Raw genomic sequence first — 18,878 nt, 5'->3', positions numbered from 1 at the left:
TGTTATTACACGTACTTTCATATATTAGGAGTGTCAGACACTGTCTTACTGTGGTAGGTCTTTACTGCTGAGTAATACAATGCTATAGACTCAAAGTCCATTAAATGGCTGGGATCTTAACTAACCAGACCCTACCGCCCACTTAAAGGAACACGCTGACTTATTGGGAATTTAGCTTATTCACCGTAACCCCCAGAGTTAGACAAGTCAATACATACCCTTCTCATCTCCGTGCGTGCTGTAACGCTGTCTGACGGTTCCAGCATTAGCTTAGCCTAGCACAGATCCTGCAGGTAACTGGTTCTAACTAGCATACTGCTCCGAATTGTGACAAAAGTGACAAAATAACGCCAACATGTTCCTATTTACGTGTTGTGATTTGTAGAGTCACAGCGTGTACAAAAAACAACGTAACATGAGACACAGCCGTCTTCTAACAGTAAACAAACCGGGAACTATATTCTCAGACAGGCTTGCTGCGAGCATATCACTCCGCCCAAGTACTATATTCTTCCGCCTGAGAATATAGTTCCCGGTTTGTTTACAGTTAGAAGACGGCTGTGTCTCATGTTACGTTGTTTTTTGTACACACTGTGACTCTATAAATCACAACATGTAAATAGCAACATGTTGGCGTTATTTTGTCACTTATTGGGAGCAGTAGGATTACTGGAACCATTCACCTGCATGTTCTGTGCTGGCCTGATGCCGCTGGAGCCGTCAGACAGCATTACAGCACGCACGGAGATGAGAAGGGTATGTATCGACTTGGCCAACTCTGGGGGTTACGTTGAATAAGCTAAATTCCCAATAAGTCGGCGTGTTCCTTTAAGAAAGCCTCTTCAGTATTCCACTGAACCTGTATGTAACCCTCTGTCCTGTCTTGCTCAGTGTATCACACACCACCGCCACAAATTATCAACATGGCTGGGACATGGAGAACCCTCGCCACGTGCAAGTGTGACGCAAATCTGTACCTTGGGTTACCGGCTGAGAGCTGCTGCTATCTGTGTTTATAAGTGTCCATCTCTGCGATGCAAACACACAACCCTCTCTGTATCAGCCTCCATAGACTCAGCAGGGCACATGTTTAGTCGGCATGGCTCAGTTTGGCTCGACATTGATAAGAATTCAAAATACAAACTTCTCCTAAAAATGTGAAGGAAGCCACACACTGCAGAATTAAATCCAAGTGGCAAATTGCTTTTTTAATTTTGCATCATATGTTTTCATCACATTTACATCTAAAACGTTACTTATGCATCTAATGCATGTTATGAAAAGAAAGACTGCAGAGTGACAGCATATATTCTATGCCATCTATAGGCTCCAAAACAGAACCAAGTTTCCCCTTACTGTCTATTACTGAGATTTGCATACCAATCACTGCCTGGTCTGGCTTTATTTTTGTATAGCTGTGTTTTTTAGTGCATAGATAGACTCGTACCACACTGGCTCCCATGCTGGTCTGCCCACTGCCGAGCCATGGCATGGATGCAGAGACTGGCATCTGCGGGGGTGCAAAGGGCACAGAGTTTGGCTGGGCGATGTTGGTTTGAGAAGAACGGTGATCTATGTCGTCAGAGCTGTGAAACAAAACACAACCGTAACCCATGACTGAGAATGCTTTGTAGAGGTGTTTAAAACATATATACAATGCTATTCACATATTTCACAGGATGTCTGCAGGGTTCACCAAGTTAAATTTAAGACTTTAATACCACAAAGAAAGCAATTTAATACCTATTTACAATCATATTGGCCAAAGTATGAAAGTATGATGTAAAACCGGTAGGGACAATATGGCCTAGAATTATTTATCATTATACCAATTTTTTCCCATTACTTCCCAGCAATATACTGTATAATAATAATAATTCCTTACAATGTAATCTGTTAAATTACTGTGACTTGTACCCAATCACACTGCAGAAAATGCAAAGATGGATTAACCAATTATTTATAATAAATTAATTTTAAGTTTTTGCTAAAATTGACATTTTTTGCCCCGATTCCAATCGGAACCCTCTAACATTAGGTATCTGCCGTTACCAAGTCCGATCCAATAATTATATTCATTTAATGGGATCGATACGATCTGTACAGATTGGCCCTGATACAGATTCTTAGGATCAGCTCGGGACATCCCTCGTTAGGATTGCTGATTTTCTTTTACTTTTGTCTGTGTGCAACCAGAACGTGCTACATTTCTCATGCTTTAAATAGCATCATACCAAATATTGATGCAGAACTTGAAATTATGATTGAAATAGTTTCTTTGAGGACAGACAAATGCCACCAATGATCTGCCCTGAATCTCACCTGCGGGACTCCTTATCCACGTCGTCCCCTATCCAGGTGTAGGGCTGGACAGCCACCAGAGTAGACACGTCCACCTCCTGAACATCATGAGTGGAGGCCAACACTATCTCGTTGGAATTAGACTGGAAAAGGGACAGAGAGGGACAAGGAGGGAGGAAGAGCATTAAAGGCGGACTTGGCAAAAGTTTCCTCCAATTTCCTAGAAAGAAAATTATATATATGCATACATTTTAGAGGAAGGTTCCTGGAAAGGGTTATGTAATTCGCTACTGTCCCAGAAGGTCTCTATTTACCCTTTACTTAGTGCCAATTTAAATAGTTCTTTCCAGAAAACGTCCTAGGAAATAATTAGGAAATTATGGACACACACAACTTACCTTATTGATGGCAAATGCCATGATAATATCAGACTCCTTATGAATGATTTTAGCTTTGCCTCCTGGGTAGCCCATATCGGCCTCCACCTGGAAAAGCCAAGAAAACCAATACATTAAGTTTCAGTAGGGGACTCCTCCTTTCTTCCTTGAGGAGTAGGACGGAAAATATATATACTTCCAAAACACTTGCTGTGGGCCATCAAGTTACTCCAAACATAATTCCCACTTTATGTAAAGGTAGCGTAAAGCCATATTCACCAGTGGAGATGAGTAATCACATGTAAAAGGTAATTAAATATTGACAAATTGACTCGGGATTTCCTGGTGACAACACTTTCCACGATTAGCAAGCCTTTCACAGCCCTGACAGTGAGCATGCAAGTTAGTAGTTCTACTGTATGTGCCAACTCTCTTAAGGGGAGATTTTTTTTTGGGCCCAGCAGAATCAGTCCAGCTAGAGAGGAGAAAGGAGTGAGAAACACAGGGAGACGTGTTATTGCTAGGTATCGGATGTCAGGTTATGTGAGTGATGTCATACTGTAGGTGTCCCAGTGAAAGGAAGAGATTAGACGTTAGATTTAAGCCTTGGAGCCTCATTTTATGCCAGAAAAATGGCCAGAGCAGTCACTATCAGGCCAAGCTGGGGAGGAGACATTAAGAGCTTCACCCAAAAGGTGCTACCTCTAACCGTAACATGCAAACCCTGTGCAATTGGTGCACACTGCTTCATTTAAAGTTGAATGCACTTTCATGCTCCTTCAAGCTTGGCTTTACAGTCACTCTCCCAAACAGACAGACGGACAGACAGAGCCAGGGCCTTGGCTGGTACAGTAAATGATACTACCTTATAGGGACTGCTAGCTCCTGCTATGCAGTTTGGGCTTATACGGTCCATATGGTTCTCTACAGACTACACAACACACACACACACACACACAGGCCATATAGACACAGAACACACCAACACGGCACAAGACAAAACACACCAACGCGGCACAAGACAAAACACATGCACAAACATAGAAAAATAAAACATGGAATGAAAAGAAAATGTAAAAAAGGTTGACATGATCTTTGATGTACACTTGGTGATAAAATATGAATAACCCTAAACACAGTCCACCTTGTGTAGCAGGATAAGTGGAAATATCAACTATTGATCTGGGCACTACAATTTAATTAAAAGTAATCTGGTTAATCGGGTTAGCAAATTCATTTTGTAAAATTAAGAAACCAAGCATATGGGACCATAACCCATGGGATTATTGTCTAATTTTGGATGGGCAGCTACAGTGGCAGTCATGAAAGTGATTACATAATAATAACAACATCTAAGAAGGCAGTGAACTGTCCAATACTTGTTTTAAGAAGTCTAAGGAGTCAAAGCAATGATAATGACGATAAAACAAATATCAACAACAAGAGAGATAAATGCTCAGTGAGCACTTCTCTGTGTATTATAATATATTAATTTACTGAGGCAAATTATCACAGTTTAAGGCCTGGGTTAAAGCCCTCTGTAAACCACCATCTCCAATCTTAAGTGTCTTGCAATTCAAAAGACTGTGGATAGTGTGCAGATTCTGTTTTGTGGTAGGCATGCTGTGCAAAAATAATTAAAGTGAAATTAAAATATATACTGAATTGGCCCATATATAATGTCCCTGACTTTTGAAATACCTTTCATATTAAAAAAACAAACAAATAGCAACATTACATTCTTATTTAGGTATTTCAATAAATAACACCTTTAATAATAAAATGGACTTTGTTCTGTTTTTAGTCACATATATGCACACTTCACAGCTTTTCTCAGACTGCATTTTTTAGGCTTCTGCTGTCTTCTAACATGACATGCTGTCACTACATTCCTTGGCTGCATGTCAGTTGTTTAATGACTATTACATATCTCATCAATCACCATCATCATGATAATCTTTAAGCTACTTTTTTTCAACACTGTCACAATGTCTCTTAATATGTCGATCCTGGCAATTTAGAGTTTAGTGACAGTAACTAGAGCCAGTCAAAAGGGTCATTTTCTTTTATAGATCACTTTTAAATCTCTCGTAGTTAAATGTGAGACAAACCCACTAAAAAAAATTATTTTCTTATTTTTTTGAGGCAATGCTTCTATTTAGGCCAATACAGTAATTGTGTTAGGGGAAATATAAAAAAAAAACATTAAAAGCAAACATTCTGGTGTAAATATGAACTAACATGACTTTTTAAATAAAAACAATAGTGGGTTTAATCATCGTGGCTAATGAACACTGAACTGAAGAAAAACAAGCAGATATTTGTACATGCATGTGGACTGCTGACCTCACTCTGCTTCCTTTTCTTAGTAAAGATGTAACGGATCAAAGTCTCCTGAAGAACTTCCTGTTTGACCAGGAAATGCCAAAGACGTCGGGCTGGAAAGGACTGATGGTTCTTTGTCCTGAGAGAAAATATATGGACAAACATATGTCGGTCACTTATGAGGGCCTCCACTTATGTCACGGTTTATTTTTCAAATGAATGGAATACGATATAATGTGATACGGCATGAGTGACTGAAATCTGTTCTGTGTTATGTGAAATGCATTTAAGCATTGTTGCTGTGGAAAGGGCAAATAAAGCCAAAATGATTTCATTATTGTAGTTTCCTTTCCTCTGTATCATCTAATATAATCCACCTACTTAAACCATTTGGACTTTTGTGCGCTGTACAGTATTTAAATAACTTGTTTATTGGTCTAATTCTTGGGTGCATCATCTTTGATTGATTATTTGTTAGTGAATAAATTGTACCTAGGTGGGCTCCTGAGCTACACTAAAGTTCTTTTGGAATATGAGTTAGTTTGTGTTAGCGTTAGTATTGCAGTGGTAGTACAGTAAACCTTTCATTTGTTGTCATTCATTCTTTCTAAAGTGGCGTTAATGTTAGGATTGCCATAATCTATTCTGAAGTCAAATAAAATTATGTAAAATGCTCTTGCTTACAACCCTAGTGTGTGAGCGTGTGTCTATATTTTTGTATGTATGATTTAATACTCACTTGAAGGGCGTGTTGTCTGGCTCCAGCATGGCCTTGTGTCGGAGTATGGCGGGGCCACCTCCTGCGCTAAGGTCAGTAGGGTAAGTGTTGATGTAGTTGGGAGGCGGCCCGTCAAAGCTGTTCATTCGCTCCAGCAGAAGCTGCTCCCAATTCTCTATAGTCTTTAACACAGCGTTGCTAAGAGGGGAGATGACTGGCAGGTCTGTGACACAAACACATATAGATTTACAGTATATACTCTGTACAGGTAGCAGCAACGACAATGAGTATTTCAATGTGTCTTCATAAAGAATAGATCTTACTGTACTGTGTATTAGATTTAAGGATCTGTTTGGGATCAATGGGAAGGACAGTGTGTACCTGTGAAGTCAAGGCCGGTGAGAGGGAGGAAGTTCTTGACGTTGTGATGAGCCAGTTTCACCATGACGAGGCGGATCAGAGCCCAACTATGTATCACGCAGACAGACATGCAAGTTTAAAATCTAAAGCAAGATCTCCGAATTACATGGCAGCAAAATAAAACAAGGTGAGCCCCACCTGTAGGAGTTGGGGTCAGAGTGCTCCGTTATCTGTGTGTCAGAAAGGAAGGCGTCGTCGTCATCTTCATCATCCTCTGCGCCGCTTTCGTCTGAGTCACACAGAGCGTTGCTGTCTGACAGCGGCAGGAAGGGCTGAGAGGGAGGAAATAATGAGGGGAGAGAAAAAGTAAATGAAAAAGGGAGATGGAGAGTGACAGATTGAGGAATAACTTATTAATAACCTTCAGAGTATGAGTCACAGATCTCATTAGTCGATTCCACATATGTGGAATTTAATGTCTTACTTTGGCCACAAAGTAGTCCCACATGCTCAGCTCTGGGGGAATGAACTTCTCCCTGTATGCGGGTCTCTCTGCGGGCACAGGAGGTGGGGTGGCTGGGGTTTCCTTTACAGGGCGTCCAGGAACAAGCATCCTCATGTTGAACCTACGTCTGTATCGGTCCACATCCTCTGCTGGGGGCTGAGGGGGAGCCACTGTGGGAGGAGAAGAACGAAGAGATGGTATCTTTCAAACCCAATGAACTCTGATAAGGTCAGTTTGCAGCAGACGGCAGTGTGCTGCACTTTTGTACAAATGATGAAGTCAAGCGGAGATTCATTTTAAAGCCAAAAAGAAGGTCAAGAAATAGATCAGGAGGAATTGAACTGCACCCACACTACACAGAGGACAGTATAACATCCATTCGCAATAGAGCTGAATAATAAACTTTTACTGTTAAAACTTTTAGTTCTACGACTTTGATGAGTCATAGCACTCAAAAGAAAATGTATAATACTTGGAAAAGAAATCCAGAAAGCACAAATACAGACGTTTAAGATGGAAGCACAGGTCAAGACACACTAGGTTGTGCACAAACCTGCACCATTATCCTGGGTGACAAATTCTGACATTGCACCAGACAAAACAAGACAAGACATAAACCAGAGTAGACAGTGCGGTCAGACACGGATACTACACAGACCATTATGTAATTGAATCAGTGTATATTTGATGGAGTGCGTGGCACAAAATACACACAGAAAACACATCAAACAATGGCAAATTTGTTCAGCAGTCATGTGCTAAGCATTTTCTTCTATCCACAGCACTTTAAGGGAGACAAACACAATGTAAGATGTTTATTTTGTTTTAAAATGAGTAATAACTGGAACATGATACGGCGGAAACTGTAGCCCCTTGAACTGCAACACTTATATTATCTAGACATTACCCGGAGCTATGTAGCTGTATGTGAGTACACAAACGTCTGAATCAGTTGGACCTGACATTAAACAGACTTTACCCTGCCAGCTCCCTAGCACACAGTCCGCGTAATGTCCGATTGCGTCCATACTGTATGTGAATAGAGGAGGTCATTGACCGGAGAATTCACAGCGACAGAGTGGGCATGTTGATGACATTTACAAAACAAACTGAAAATCCGAGGGTGAAGAAGCAGGGTGGTTTACACGAAGATGGCAACAAAAATGTCTAACTGGAACATCTGTCGGTAAGGGCGGGTACTGATTGTATATTTCAGGGTTCATACGCATTTTAACCAATACTTTTCCATGACTTTTTGGCAGATTTGCATGACTATGTGTTCCTGAAAATGTCAGTCGACATTATACAATAAGAATGCAAATCTGTGTTGAAATTTACCCTCAGAGGTTTAACTATAAAATGAATGACATGTATGTGGTTGATAGTGGGATTTATAATATCGCTCCCCGAATACAACGTTGAGGTTAAGACGACGTGAAAATACATTTATTAATCACATATTATTATGCTGTTTTAATAAATCAAATTCCATGACTTTTCCAAAACTTTCTGGATCTTTGCATTTTTCAAATTCCATAACTTTTTCAAAACGTATGAACCCTGATATTTATTGTTTGTGACCAAATAAAAAAAAAATGGCTATGTGACCGCACTGTCCTGCCCTCTACCCAGGTGCCACCCCTTGCCTAAACCAAACAGGGAATTTCCAGTGGAAGCGTGTCTGACACGGACAATCTCCTGTCTTGTGCTACATATCCCAGCTGATTTGTTCGACATTGTCCGGAGTTCATATGAGAAAACGTGTAACATTTGTGTATGGCTGTGTCTTTAAGACATGCATGTAATTCTGCAGGGGGAACTCAAAAGGACAGAGTTTTAACATTTGTCAAAGTGATTCCTATCAACGGGCTGGCATTTAAGATCCCCCTAACCAGCTCTAGAAAGGCTCTTGGCTGAGAGCTATCTTAGACTCTGCAGGGATATTGAGTCTAAATGCCAGCCCGTATCTTCCTCCCCCACAAATACAATGTGAGCACAGATTACTTTGGCCTTATGAATATGAATGAACAGTGTCAAGTTCAGTCAACACACTCATATACATCGCAGCTACTCAGGAAATAGATTAGTTTTTACAAATCTAAAAATCTGATGCAGACAGACAGCTATCACACAAGAGCTAATATTAGTTTATGATACAGTTATTACCTCTACTACAAACTACTGATATACAGAAACTTTTTTTTTTTTTTATTTAACGCTACAAACAAACAAAACAGAACTAGTTATGCAGTTGCAGCTCTACAATAGTATTCTATTGTCTAATAGCCTCTCAAGGTGTACCTGGTTCAGTCTCAGATTCAGATTTAGTCTGAGAGGGCTGATCAGCCTTGGCCTCTGAACACTCCTTGCTAGGCCCAGCTGTTGCTTTGATGGCACAATAGGAATGACACAATGAGATGAGCATGGAGGACATTAACAACATGGACATGCAATGCTGTACACACAAACACACACACACCCACACAGACACAAACACACACAGCTGTTGGCTTATCATAACACAGAACACAGACGACAATGTCTTCATAACATTAGTGAGCTTTGTTGTTTATTATGGGCATTCAATAGAAGTTGCACGAGAGAGGGGGGGTGGGCAAGTCAAGCATCTGCAACAATGCAAACCTGTACAATTACCATGCACTGCAATCCTGCAAACCAGCACTGCAATCCACCAGCCCAGTTACTCACAGCTGGCTTTAGTTGCTGGTGCCACAGTGCCCAACCCCTCTCCCCTTGAAACGGGAGGAGGGGGTCGTTTGGGGCGCAGGGTTTCAGTGGGGGTGGGAGTGGGGTTTGGGGTGAGGCTGCTCTGCTCGGGTCTTCCTGCCTCTTGAGAGTCCTCTGGCCTGGCTGCCTCAAAATCAGCTGGCACTGGGACACAGGGCAGAGGGCACACTCACACAAGACACTACAATGCAGCAGCATCTTAGGAGCATCAACAGGACACAGCTAGGTGTATGTATACGGAACTATGTAGACAGGTCGGAGCCATGGGAGATCAGAAATAAGTCTGAATGTAGAAAGTCAACAGATGAAGTAGAAGAGGACAACGGCAAGAAAAGAGTATATGGACAGGGACAGATTATAAAGACCAGGAAGGCAGACAAAAGACAACAATGATGGTGATGATGGATATAAAAGGTATTAGTAATAAAAAAAATAATAAAGTAATAATTCTACCTGGTGGGGCCTCAGGCCTCTTTGGCTTAATAACGACTTTGGCCCCTCCCCCAAAGACAGCGGCCCACATGCGGTTGTTGAGGGGATGTGCTGCAAGGCGGAAGAGTTCATTGCTGCTGTGAGTGCCCAGGCCATGAATGAGCAGTGCAAGATAAACGGCCATGACCCCTTCACACAACAGCACGTTGAGCCTCGGCTGGTCCTCCTCTCTGGCAGACGTCAACAGAGAAATCAGGGATGACACACCTGCAGAGCGAGGACACACATGCACGCAATATGGCATTTGAGTCAAAGATAGACACTCTATAACACGTCTTCGACAGAACAAAAACACTATCTCTGCACAATACAGAACCCATTTATGGAACATTTGCAAGATGGCGTGATCAGTCTCTGTCTTTCCGTTTCCTTCCCAGAGGCCATGAAGCTCCTATTATAGAACACCATCTGCCTCTCTGCATAAACACAGACTGCCTGCTTTGCTCTGCTCTCTCTGCTTTTTATATTCTCTCTGAATAATGTCTTTGATGCTCAAGCATATGTAATTTGCCATGTCTATGCATTATGTGAGGCTTCTGGAAAATGATCTATCTTTAATCTCATTGAAACAATTCTTGAGAGTATTTATTTTTATTTTTTTTTTAAATAGTATTTCTGCCTTTAGTAAAAGTCTAACTCAATCCAACCCCAAAAATACCAGTGGCTAGTAACACAAGGACTGTTACCTGGCCACTGTGCAGGAGCAGAGTTGGGAGTTATATGTTCTTCAATGCTTTCTGTACGGAGTCGTTTCCTCTCACTGAGCAACAGGCCCTGGTACACCATCCCTGTGAACTGGTTGGTTTCTGTCTGGCTGCTGAAAAGCCAACAACAGAAAGGTAAACCGCGAGTCACAACAACCATAAAAACATGTAGAGTATGTTCAACATTGTAGGTCATTGGCTTTCTTTTCTAGAAGTAAATGAGTACATACATTACAATCTCTTTGTGATAGATTCAGGGTGCGGTTAGCTAAGCTTAGGATCAAGAGCAAATTCCCCAACATGTTTAACTACTACTTTAACTTACAATCATGGTGTAAAGGAGAGAGAACATGGAGCAGTGAGATTGTACTTTGGGGAATAAATAGTGAAACCAATACACACCAAAAAAAACGCCCCTATGGTGTTGTAAAGACATTTTTGTTTTCAGGAAGGCAAATACAATCTTGCAGAGACTGGTAGGCCTGTGGCACTGCACTGCAGAGGCTCAGTTACCTGTAGCTGTGGCTGTCACACAGTGCTTGATAGATGCAAGCAGACAGAGATGCTGCTAGAGTGTGCAGAGCATTCACCTGAGGGTGAAAGACGGACACATTTACCTTATTAAACATCAAAATGAACAACTTCAGATGACTGTAGAAAAAGGCTACAGAGTCTATACTTAGTCTATATAAAGTTAGATTCTTATTTGAGTTCTAACCCGATCATCCATGATGTCAGGATGCGGCGGGGTCTCCATTAAGGTGACGGTGTGGAGGATGTCGTGGATGTGGTTGCTGAGGTGAAGAACTGGATTGGCTATGACCGTCTTGGTGGGGGCAATGCACGCTGATAGCAGAGGCAGTGTAGTAGGCAGAGGCAGAGGAGACTGCAGCTGCTTAACTGTGGTCTCCTACAGAGTGAGACAAGAAGATGTAGATTTTATTTTAGCTGAAGAGAGACTTTTTTTTTTTTGCATTAATCCAGTAGAATTACATAACATATATATGTTTTTATGAGCGTGTATGTGCACCTGCTGGCTCTCCTGCAGAAGGAATAGAAGCTCCATGCGAACAGAGGTGACTCCTCCTCCCTTGGCTCCATGAAGGCTACAGTAGGACAGAAACACCCTCAGCAGGGCCTGGTTCTTCCTCAGCCACGCCTTGCGCCTCTCTGAGTGCTGCTGCTTGGCCTGAAGACGACGTCGCTCCATCTGGTGACGCTCGTAGGCCCCCGCCTCTGTGCGCTCCAGGGCATCGTCTGATATGTCCACTGACGCTGTACGCTCTCTCCAGCGCTCCACCTCTGAGTCCTCCTCCTTCCCCTCCACCTTTGTGTAAACACAGTTTATGTTGAATAACCATGGTCAACTAGGAAAAAAACAACACACAGGCGACTATAAAGTTGCATACGTCACATCAAATAGGATCAAAGTGTACCTTGTAGTTGCAGATTGTATGCATGGCTGCTATCTCCTTCTCTAGCCAACTGTAGAGCTGAAAGCGGAGCTTCCCTCCATCCACCTCAAAGCCTGTGGCCAAAGTACGCAGCTCTGTCATCAGGATCTTCAGACAGGCGCGGAACTTCAGCTGCTCTGCTATCACGTCCACCTCTGACTCACCCTGAAATATATGAAAGTAGAGTTTTAGGTAAAGGGCCGCACCTTGCAGACTCGCTGACCTTACAGGAGCATTCCTGTGAAGTCCAGAGTCTTCAGGCCTCCAAATTCACAATTCAAGTCTTTCTACAGGCTTCCATGAATCAGCTTTGTGTGCAGACTTCACCAAAAATATATATTTTTTAACATTGTGAGGCTTTATTTTGCAAATTACTAATTTGAATTCCATTAAGAAGCTGAGTGTATCTAAAAACTTCTGTCTCTGTAGCCTAGCTCTATCCCTGTGTCGGGAACAAATATGGCCGCGAGCATGTCGGAAGAGACATCTTTGGTACCCATGAATATTATTCCTACCTGTGGGTCCTCTCTCTGCAGGTTGGGGCCGCCACTCCCTAAAACTTTGTCTTCTTTGGTCTCAGCCTCTGGTTTCTTCATGGTCAGACCACCATCATCATCCTCATCTTCATCATCATCTTCCTTGTCCTCTTCCCAGTCCAGCTTCAGAATGTCTTCCTCCACCTTGACCAAAGGCTGGCTCCAGTCCAACCCACCCACACCATCATTTCCTCCCCAGGCATTGGCCGCAGGGGAGCCCCATTCCACGCCTCCCTGGGTGCCATTTTCCAGGGGTTGGCTTGAGTTCAAGTTGGCTTTGGATGAAGCTTTGCTGAGAGGCGAGGAGCTAGCTTTCTTGGTGACTTTGGGTATTTTAGAAAGCACTTCCAGAGCCAGAACTGGGCAGCCCACCTAAAGAAGATTTAGATATGATTAAAACCATGACTAAACATTTACTATATAACATTCACATGTTTTCTTTTGTAATTAAAATTGTATCAGTCTGTAAAACAACTGTAATATAAGAGATAGATAAAGTACTAGGTCCCAACTGTATCAGAATAACTGGATTGGACTGAGTGGCCATGTTTTTGATGAGCCCACCTTGAAGTGTGCATTGGCAGTAGTGAAGAACAGTTTGCGCTCTATGAGGTTGATCTCAACTGCGCTGCTTTTCTCAGCAGTGAGGCCCACAGTACCCTCTGGATTTGCAAAGTGGCGACGGATGATCAAAGGGTGTGTCCTCAGGTAGTTATAGAAACTAAACACCACAGGGTTGCAAGCTTTCACCATCACATCTATCACAGAGGGATGAAGAAAAGGAGAAAGACAAAGCCTTTACACAAAGCACACAATGCAAATAATGAGCAGAGGTTTTACAGGTTTTAGTGGATCTTGCTGTGCAATACAGAAATGTGCAACCAACTGACCAGGGTTCTCATCATCCTCTTTGGGTGTTCGTTCCAACAGTGTGTCCAGGGCTCGGGTATAATCCTTCATGATCCAGTAGGCAATGCTGCGGAGGAACGGGTCAGGGTGCAGTCTGGAACAGTGGTAACCACTTCCATCCTTGTTACAGCCCAGGACCTTCTCATACAGGAGGCCTTGGCAGGTGGATGAATTCTCAAAGTCAGCCTCATACAGCCTTGCTACTATCATGGCTAACTGGAGATCCTCCATCTTCTCCAGCAACACCTACACAACATGGAACAGCAGATGAGAGGTAAGACCGGATTAAATCTGCAGTTTAAGTAACAAATGTAAAGTATTTAGTATTAAGTACGCAATGAAGTGCACAACTTTAAGGAATTGTGAGGTAGTAATTTGCGCTGAAACCAATATATGGAGCTGAAGCATTCAAAGCTCATGCTTCCATCTTCCTTTTTTGCTATCTGCATATTTTGACTGCTGTATGAAAACCCTGGCTAAGGGAAACTGTACAGGATTTTTATGCATCTTATCAGTATAATTTTGACTTCTCTCTAAGATATCTGCATTATTAGTAATGGAATGATTAAACTCTCATACAAACACACCTTATTCTATATTGTATTTCCATAAAACAAGGCTATGCCAAGTGTCCACTGTGAGGGAAATGACAATGAAGTGTTGAAGCAGACTCAACAGTAATAAGCTATGTCTGTGTATCTAGGCTGTTGTTTAGTGTAAAAGTGTGTGTGCTCTTCACACCTCTATAGCGTCTTTGAGTGATCCAGCCAGTAGGAAAAAGGCAGCGGACTGTTCAAAGCGCTGCTTTCCCAGCAGGGAGAAAGCATTTTTCAGAGCTGCTTTTCGCCATCGGTCTTCAGTGAAGTTGTTCTTGAAAAACTGAGTCATCTTCTCATCATGCTGAGACCTGAGAGAGAAAAAAAACACAAAGCTCAGTATCACATAAAGTTTTTGTGAGAAACTTTATTGAAACTAAACAGCAACTCTATTAAAAAAAGAATTATGTGTTAAAAAACAATGTCCTACCTGAAGAGCCCCCACAGCACAGCTTTCTTCTTCATGGCCAAGAAGAACAGAGCAGCATCTAAAGGATCGTTGTGTCTCTGGAACGCAGCTTTACCTACCTTATTACACACAAAAGTTACAGTTACTCAATCAATAATTATAGTTATCACTTATTTGCTGGAATGATATGAAATGCACTTCAAAGACAACATAGGAATCAAAATATCAAAACACTCACTGCAGATCATCACACATGCCAGTACAAATGCTCCCCTTATTTAGCTACTGTTAAAGACCTATGTACAATAGCTTTGCTCTTCACAATAATCATAGGTGCTTATCATTATAACGGCGTGCTTCCTGTAAAAACTGTTAGTACATAGTCATAGTACATACGTTTGATGGCTGAACTACAGGGAGTATACATATGAAAGGAACACCTGACCTAAATGCTCCATTTTTAAAGATACATTTTAAAGCTTTAGTGCGTAACTTTTTGATATTAATGAACGTCCGTTACATTCAAGCCATTGCCAAATGAGTTACTACAAAGCTAGTTAAGACTATCAGCTCCACACAACTCTCTCTGTATTTCTCAGCATGACTATGTTCAGAAGACCGTGTCGTCCGGGGATTTTCCCGCGCAGAAACTTTTCTAGAAAAGTTACCTCTTCTGATGAGTCCATCATGCTTTTTTAATCCTGCGTGTCCTCCTTGGCTACTAGCTACTGGGTGGAGGGAGGGGTAAGCGGTCATGTAAAGCATGTATCATGTGGACGCGCAGACAGTTTTGTTGTCATTACTTAGAATTCCTCATGGGGGCGGCAGAAACTATGCAGCTTTAATTTAAATAATTTTTTTAAATGACAGCATTTTACTGTCATTTAGAACAGTACAGTACTACAAAAAATGACTAATATAGCTGAAACTACAACCTATCTGAAACAATAAAAGGAAACATTTTAAGCTTTACAAAGCCGTTTTGAAGTATTTTATTAAATTGTTGGTACACCTGTTATTTGTCCACCAACCTTCCCCCTGTGCAGAATGTTTTGCAAATGGTCTAAAATATCACAGTTACCTCTGATGTGCATAGCCCATAGAGTCCATATTTCATTTTTAAGTTAGTTGTTTGCATCACTGTCCTTATGTTAGAAACTGTCAATTTTGTCTGAATTTGTCCTAATACCTTCTCCACCATTTTCCTCAGAGTGTTGATGTTGCGTATCCACCATCCCACTCCAACAGCTCTGAGCTCAGACCACTGGGGGTCGCCTCTCTGCATGGCTGGGACCATGTTCAGCAGCTCTTCTTCTGCCTCCGAGTGGAAGGCCCATGCAAAGTGGCATGTCGATAGGCCTGCCACAGAGAGAGAGAGAGAGAGAGAGAGAGAGAGAGAGAGAGAGAGAGAGAGAGAGAGAGAGAGAGAGAGAGAGATAAGGAGAGAGTAAGATGTCCCAAGTTCATTCCAAAGATTAAATGCACAAGAAGTCTGTATCTCAATCTGACAATATAGTGCTATTATTGTCATACAAAACAATGTTTTTTTACGTGTCACAGCAGCAGTATAATGAGCACTGTGGTTTACCCTGGTGGAGCAGCTGCATACGGTAGAGGGGGGGCAGGGAAGTGAGCAGACAGGTATGAAGACGCATGGCCAGCAAATACCTCAGTCCACACTCATCGAGAGCCTCGCCACCTACACAAACACAACACCAGGGAGCTGTCAGCTTTGTCATTGTTATAACCACTCTATTAAAATGGCACAAGGCAAAGCCCTTCAAAACTCCAGTATCATTTGAGTTCATGCGATCCTGTCAGAGACTCTGTCTCTTGACCCTGAACCTTCTCTGTGCGTACTTGGCCCTGGAACAACCTGCTTATGTCTTCTTCTCAAAAGACAAAATAAAAAGAATGGAAAATTGAAGAGAAAGACAAAGATAATGGAAAAGGTGCAGTGTCTGTATATATACAGTTAAAGAGGAACATGTGTGCAGTACAATCACTGTTGTTTATGTTAATAAAGATTTGATGGCTGGAGATTAACTATATCCCTGAACACACAATCAAGGAAAAGTATGCTTAGTATTTATGTCAATAACCTTTAGTCAACTTTAATACAATCTCTTACCAAGGGTAACAGTTAATAGACTGATAGACATTAAGGCAGGCCAACATGCCAAATTACAAAACAAGCCCATTCTGCAGGTATGAGTGCATCTTATATCTTACATACAAAGTCCAAAATAATTCATCTGCAAAGGATTTTGTAGCAAAATCGTCACGCAGGGACAGCTACAGAATGATGGCTCTGGAGCGGGTCCATCTCTTGCTAAAACTCACTTCAATGGGGAGGATTCTTGTACATGAAATAACTCTTAAATGTAAGAGCTTAGACTGCCACCGGTGACTGTCACATGAATGTGAGCATTGAAATCAACACATGAAAATAGCTAAAAACTAAAATGATTAAAAGCAACAAGTTGTGTGGACACTAGAAAAAAAGAGAAGATGTCAGCAAACCATGATCTTTTGTAATGTCACTAGTCACTATAAAACAGAGATAACTGTGATGAGAATCAAGCATTAGAAGTAACCTAAAGACATTGTGGATGGTTAATTTAGTGATGTGTTACATTATAAGGCAGAGGGCCCTATTTTAAGAAATTTATCTAAGCGTATGGCGTGAAGCGTGTGTTTAGGGCGTGTATCAATCTACTTTTGCCAGTTATACGGCGGAAAAAAAAGTCTGTGCGCCAGGCGCATGGTTCAAAAGGTTAGTACTTAATGTCTTTATTAATCATAGGTGTGTTTTTGGCATAACATGCAAAAAAAATCAGTGTCATCTCCCATTCCCTTTTAAAGCCAGGCGCGTTTGTACCATGGCGCGTTGCTATTATGATGGCGGATTTGCTACGCAGGAAGGAGAGATTTTCAGGAGAAGATACTGATCTGCTCGTGCGTGAAGTGAAAGCGCGAGCAGATCATATCATAATACTATTTCACACTGCAGTATTTTTATTTTTAGTCTTTTGCATGTTAGTGTGCTTCTACGCGTCCCTGTGTGTGCACAAGTCTAGGCGCATTTTACTAATGCACTGTTAAAATAACAATGAAATGCTGCGTTATTGACGTTAGAGCAGGTTTTGTTGGTCAATGGCACGATCACTTTCCACTGCCTCATACTAATGATACTAATACGCCAAGAACCTGGACACACCTCCCTGTAAGACCAGCACACCCATGGGCGCACAGATTAGCCCAGGTGCGTTTGCTATTTACACAACGCGGGCTCTGGACGGTCTTAAACTAGCAAAGACATTTGTGTCGGACTTTGCGCTGCGCCGGGTGCAAGATAGGGTCCAGAGTGTTTATTGTGTATAATGTGGTGATGACTCCTGTTCAAGGAATACTGACACAGCAGTCCTTAACCCCAGTAAACCTTGGTGCAATAGGTTATATTTACTCTGTTACACAATCCACCGTCCATATCACAAATATGATTGTAACCTATATACACACACACACACACACGCATATGCTGACCTGTGTACTGTTGATCAGTGGAGCTGGTGACCTCAGCACTGGTGGTTGCAACAGTATCAGCCAAGGCCACCAAGAACATCTGCTCTAGTCTGGTCAGTCCTGGTAGGCTGGAGTGCATGAGGTGACTGGACAATACCTTGACACACGAAGGAAGATAGAAAGCAACCAGAACCTCAGAATGATATCATAAATAATCTAGATTTATGGGGCAATTTCCCTTTCTTTCTTTTTTTAAATGAGATCCTCTTCTAAAAAATACAGCAATACCTGAGCATGCTCCGGACCAAAGTAGGTAGGTCCATATTGAGATAGGTTGATAACTCGTGACTTCCTCTCTGGCTTGTCGGTGGCAAAGTTTACAAAATCATCTGTGGTAACTGTTTGCACCTGTTAACACAGTAGGAAAGGAGTCAAATGTATTATTGGACTACACCTTTAATAACATAATCAGAGCTCTCTTAACTCTACCTACCTGGAAGAGGTCAGCATACTGGTCCTCTGCGGACTTCTGGGATCCCTCACCGTCGGCCCCCTTAGTTCCCTTAGCAGCCTCTTCTGCTCCCTTGTACGAGGTGTCTAGGTCAGCCAATATGAGGGAATAGAGGGGCAAGGGAGGGATGGAGTTGATCTCTGTGTAGTCCCTGCCCCCATCACGGCCAGCCACTATGGTGTCTTTTGCTGTACTGCCAGTCACACTGATGGTACGGGACAGATGTCTCCTGGCTCCGCCCTCACCGGCCTCCACATCCCTCACTACAGCGACTTCTCCGGCAATACACTTCACCAGGTGAGCAAGGATGGCCTGATATACAGAGATATACAAAGATCAATGGGTATACAGCGTATACAACAATGTGGATTAAATGTGCTAGATCACCACATATCCTTGTTTTTGTCT

At 42.1% G+C, this 18,878-nt stretch overlaps 1 protein-coding gene across 4 annotated transcripts in view; it reads right to left on the bottom strand.

The window, feature by feature from the left end:
• The window catches only part of dmxl2 (Dmx-like 2), a 47,703-nt gene that overhangs the window by 3,272 nt on the left and 25,553 nt on the right, over window positions 1-18,878 (bottom strand). The window contains exons 23-49 of one of the 4 annotated variants that reach the window (XM_028568931.1): window positions 18,453-18,782; window positions 18,248-18,367; window positions 17,981-18,116; window positions 16,023-16,133; window positions 15,624-15,793; window positions 14,456-14,553; window positions 14,171-14,336; window positions 13,411-13,675; window positions 13,085-13,278; window positions 12,500-12,892; window positions 11,967-12,149; window positions 11,561-11,857; window positions 11,249-11,440; window positions 11,044-11,120; window positions 10,513-10,643; window positions 9,788-10,033; window positions 9,296-9,478; window positions 8,888-8,971; window positions 6,566-6,756; window positions 6,280-6,413; window positions 6,103-6,188; window positions 5,743-5,944; window positions 5,025-5,142; window positions 3,544-3,609; window positions 2,700-2,786; window positions 2,323-2,444; window positions 1,448-1,586 (exon numbers count right to left, since the gene is read on the bottom strand). In XM_028568931.1, coding sequence (XP_028424732.1) covers window positions 1,448-1,586; window positions 2,323-2,444; window positions 2,700-2,786; window positions 3,544-3,609; window positions 5,025-5,142; window positions 5,743-5,944; window positions 6,103-6,188; window positions 6,280-6,413; window positions 6,566-6,756; window positions 8,888-8,971; window positions 9,296-9,478; window positions 9,788-10,033; window positions 10,513-10,643; window positions 11,044-11,120; window positions 11,249-11,440; window positions 11,561-11,857; window positions 11,967-12,149; window positions 12,500-12,892; window positions 13,085-13,278; window positions 13,411-13,675; window positions 14,171-14,336; window positions 14,456-14,553; window positions 15,624-15,793; window positions 16,023-16,133; window positions 17,981-18,116; window positions 18,248-18,367; window positions 18,453-18,782 — 4,521 coding nt within the window. The remainder of the gene's footprint in view (window positions 1-1,447; window positions 1,587-2,322; window positions 2,445-2,699; window positions 2,787-3,543; window positions 3,610-5,024; window positions 5,143-5,742; window positions 5,945-6,102; window positions 6,189-6,279; window positions 6,414-6,565; window positions 6,757-8,887; window positions 8,972-9,295; window positions 9,479-9,787; window positions 10,034-10,512; window positions 10,644-11,043; window positions 11,121-11,248; window positions 11,441-11,560; window positions 11,858-11,966; window positions 12,150-12,499; window positions 12,893-13,084; window positions 13,279-13,410; window positions 13,676-14,170; window positions 14,337-14,455; window positions 14,554-15,623; window positions 15,794-16,022; window positions 16,134-17,980; window positions 18,117-18,247; window positions 18,368-18,452; window positions 18,783-18,878) is intronic. The other 3 variants (XM_028569002.1, XM_028569081.1, XM_028569160.1) reach the window with 3 other exon arrangements.

Source organism: Perca flavescens, chromosome 1 (assembly GCF_004354835.1).
Source record: "Perca flavescens isolate YP-PL-M2 chromosome 1, PFLA_1.0, whole genome shotgun sequence".
Classification (NCBI taxonomy): Eukaryota; Metazoa; Chordata; class Actinopteri; order Perciformes; family Percidae; genus Perca; species Perca flavescens.
This window is presented reverse-complemented; position numbering and strand designations above follow the sequence as displayed.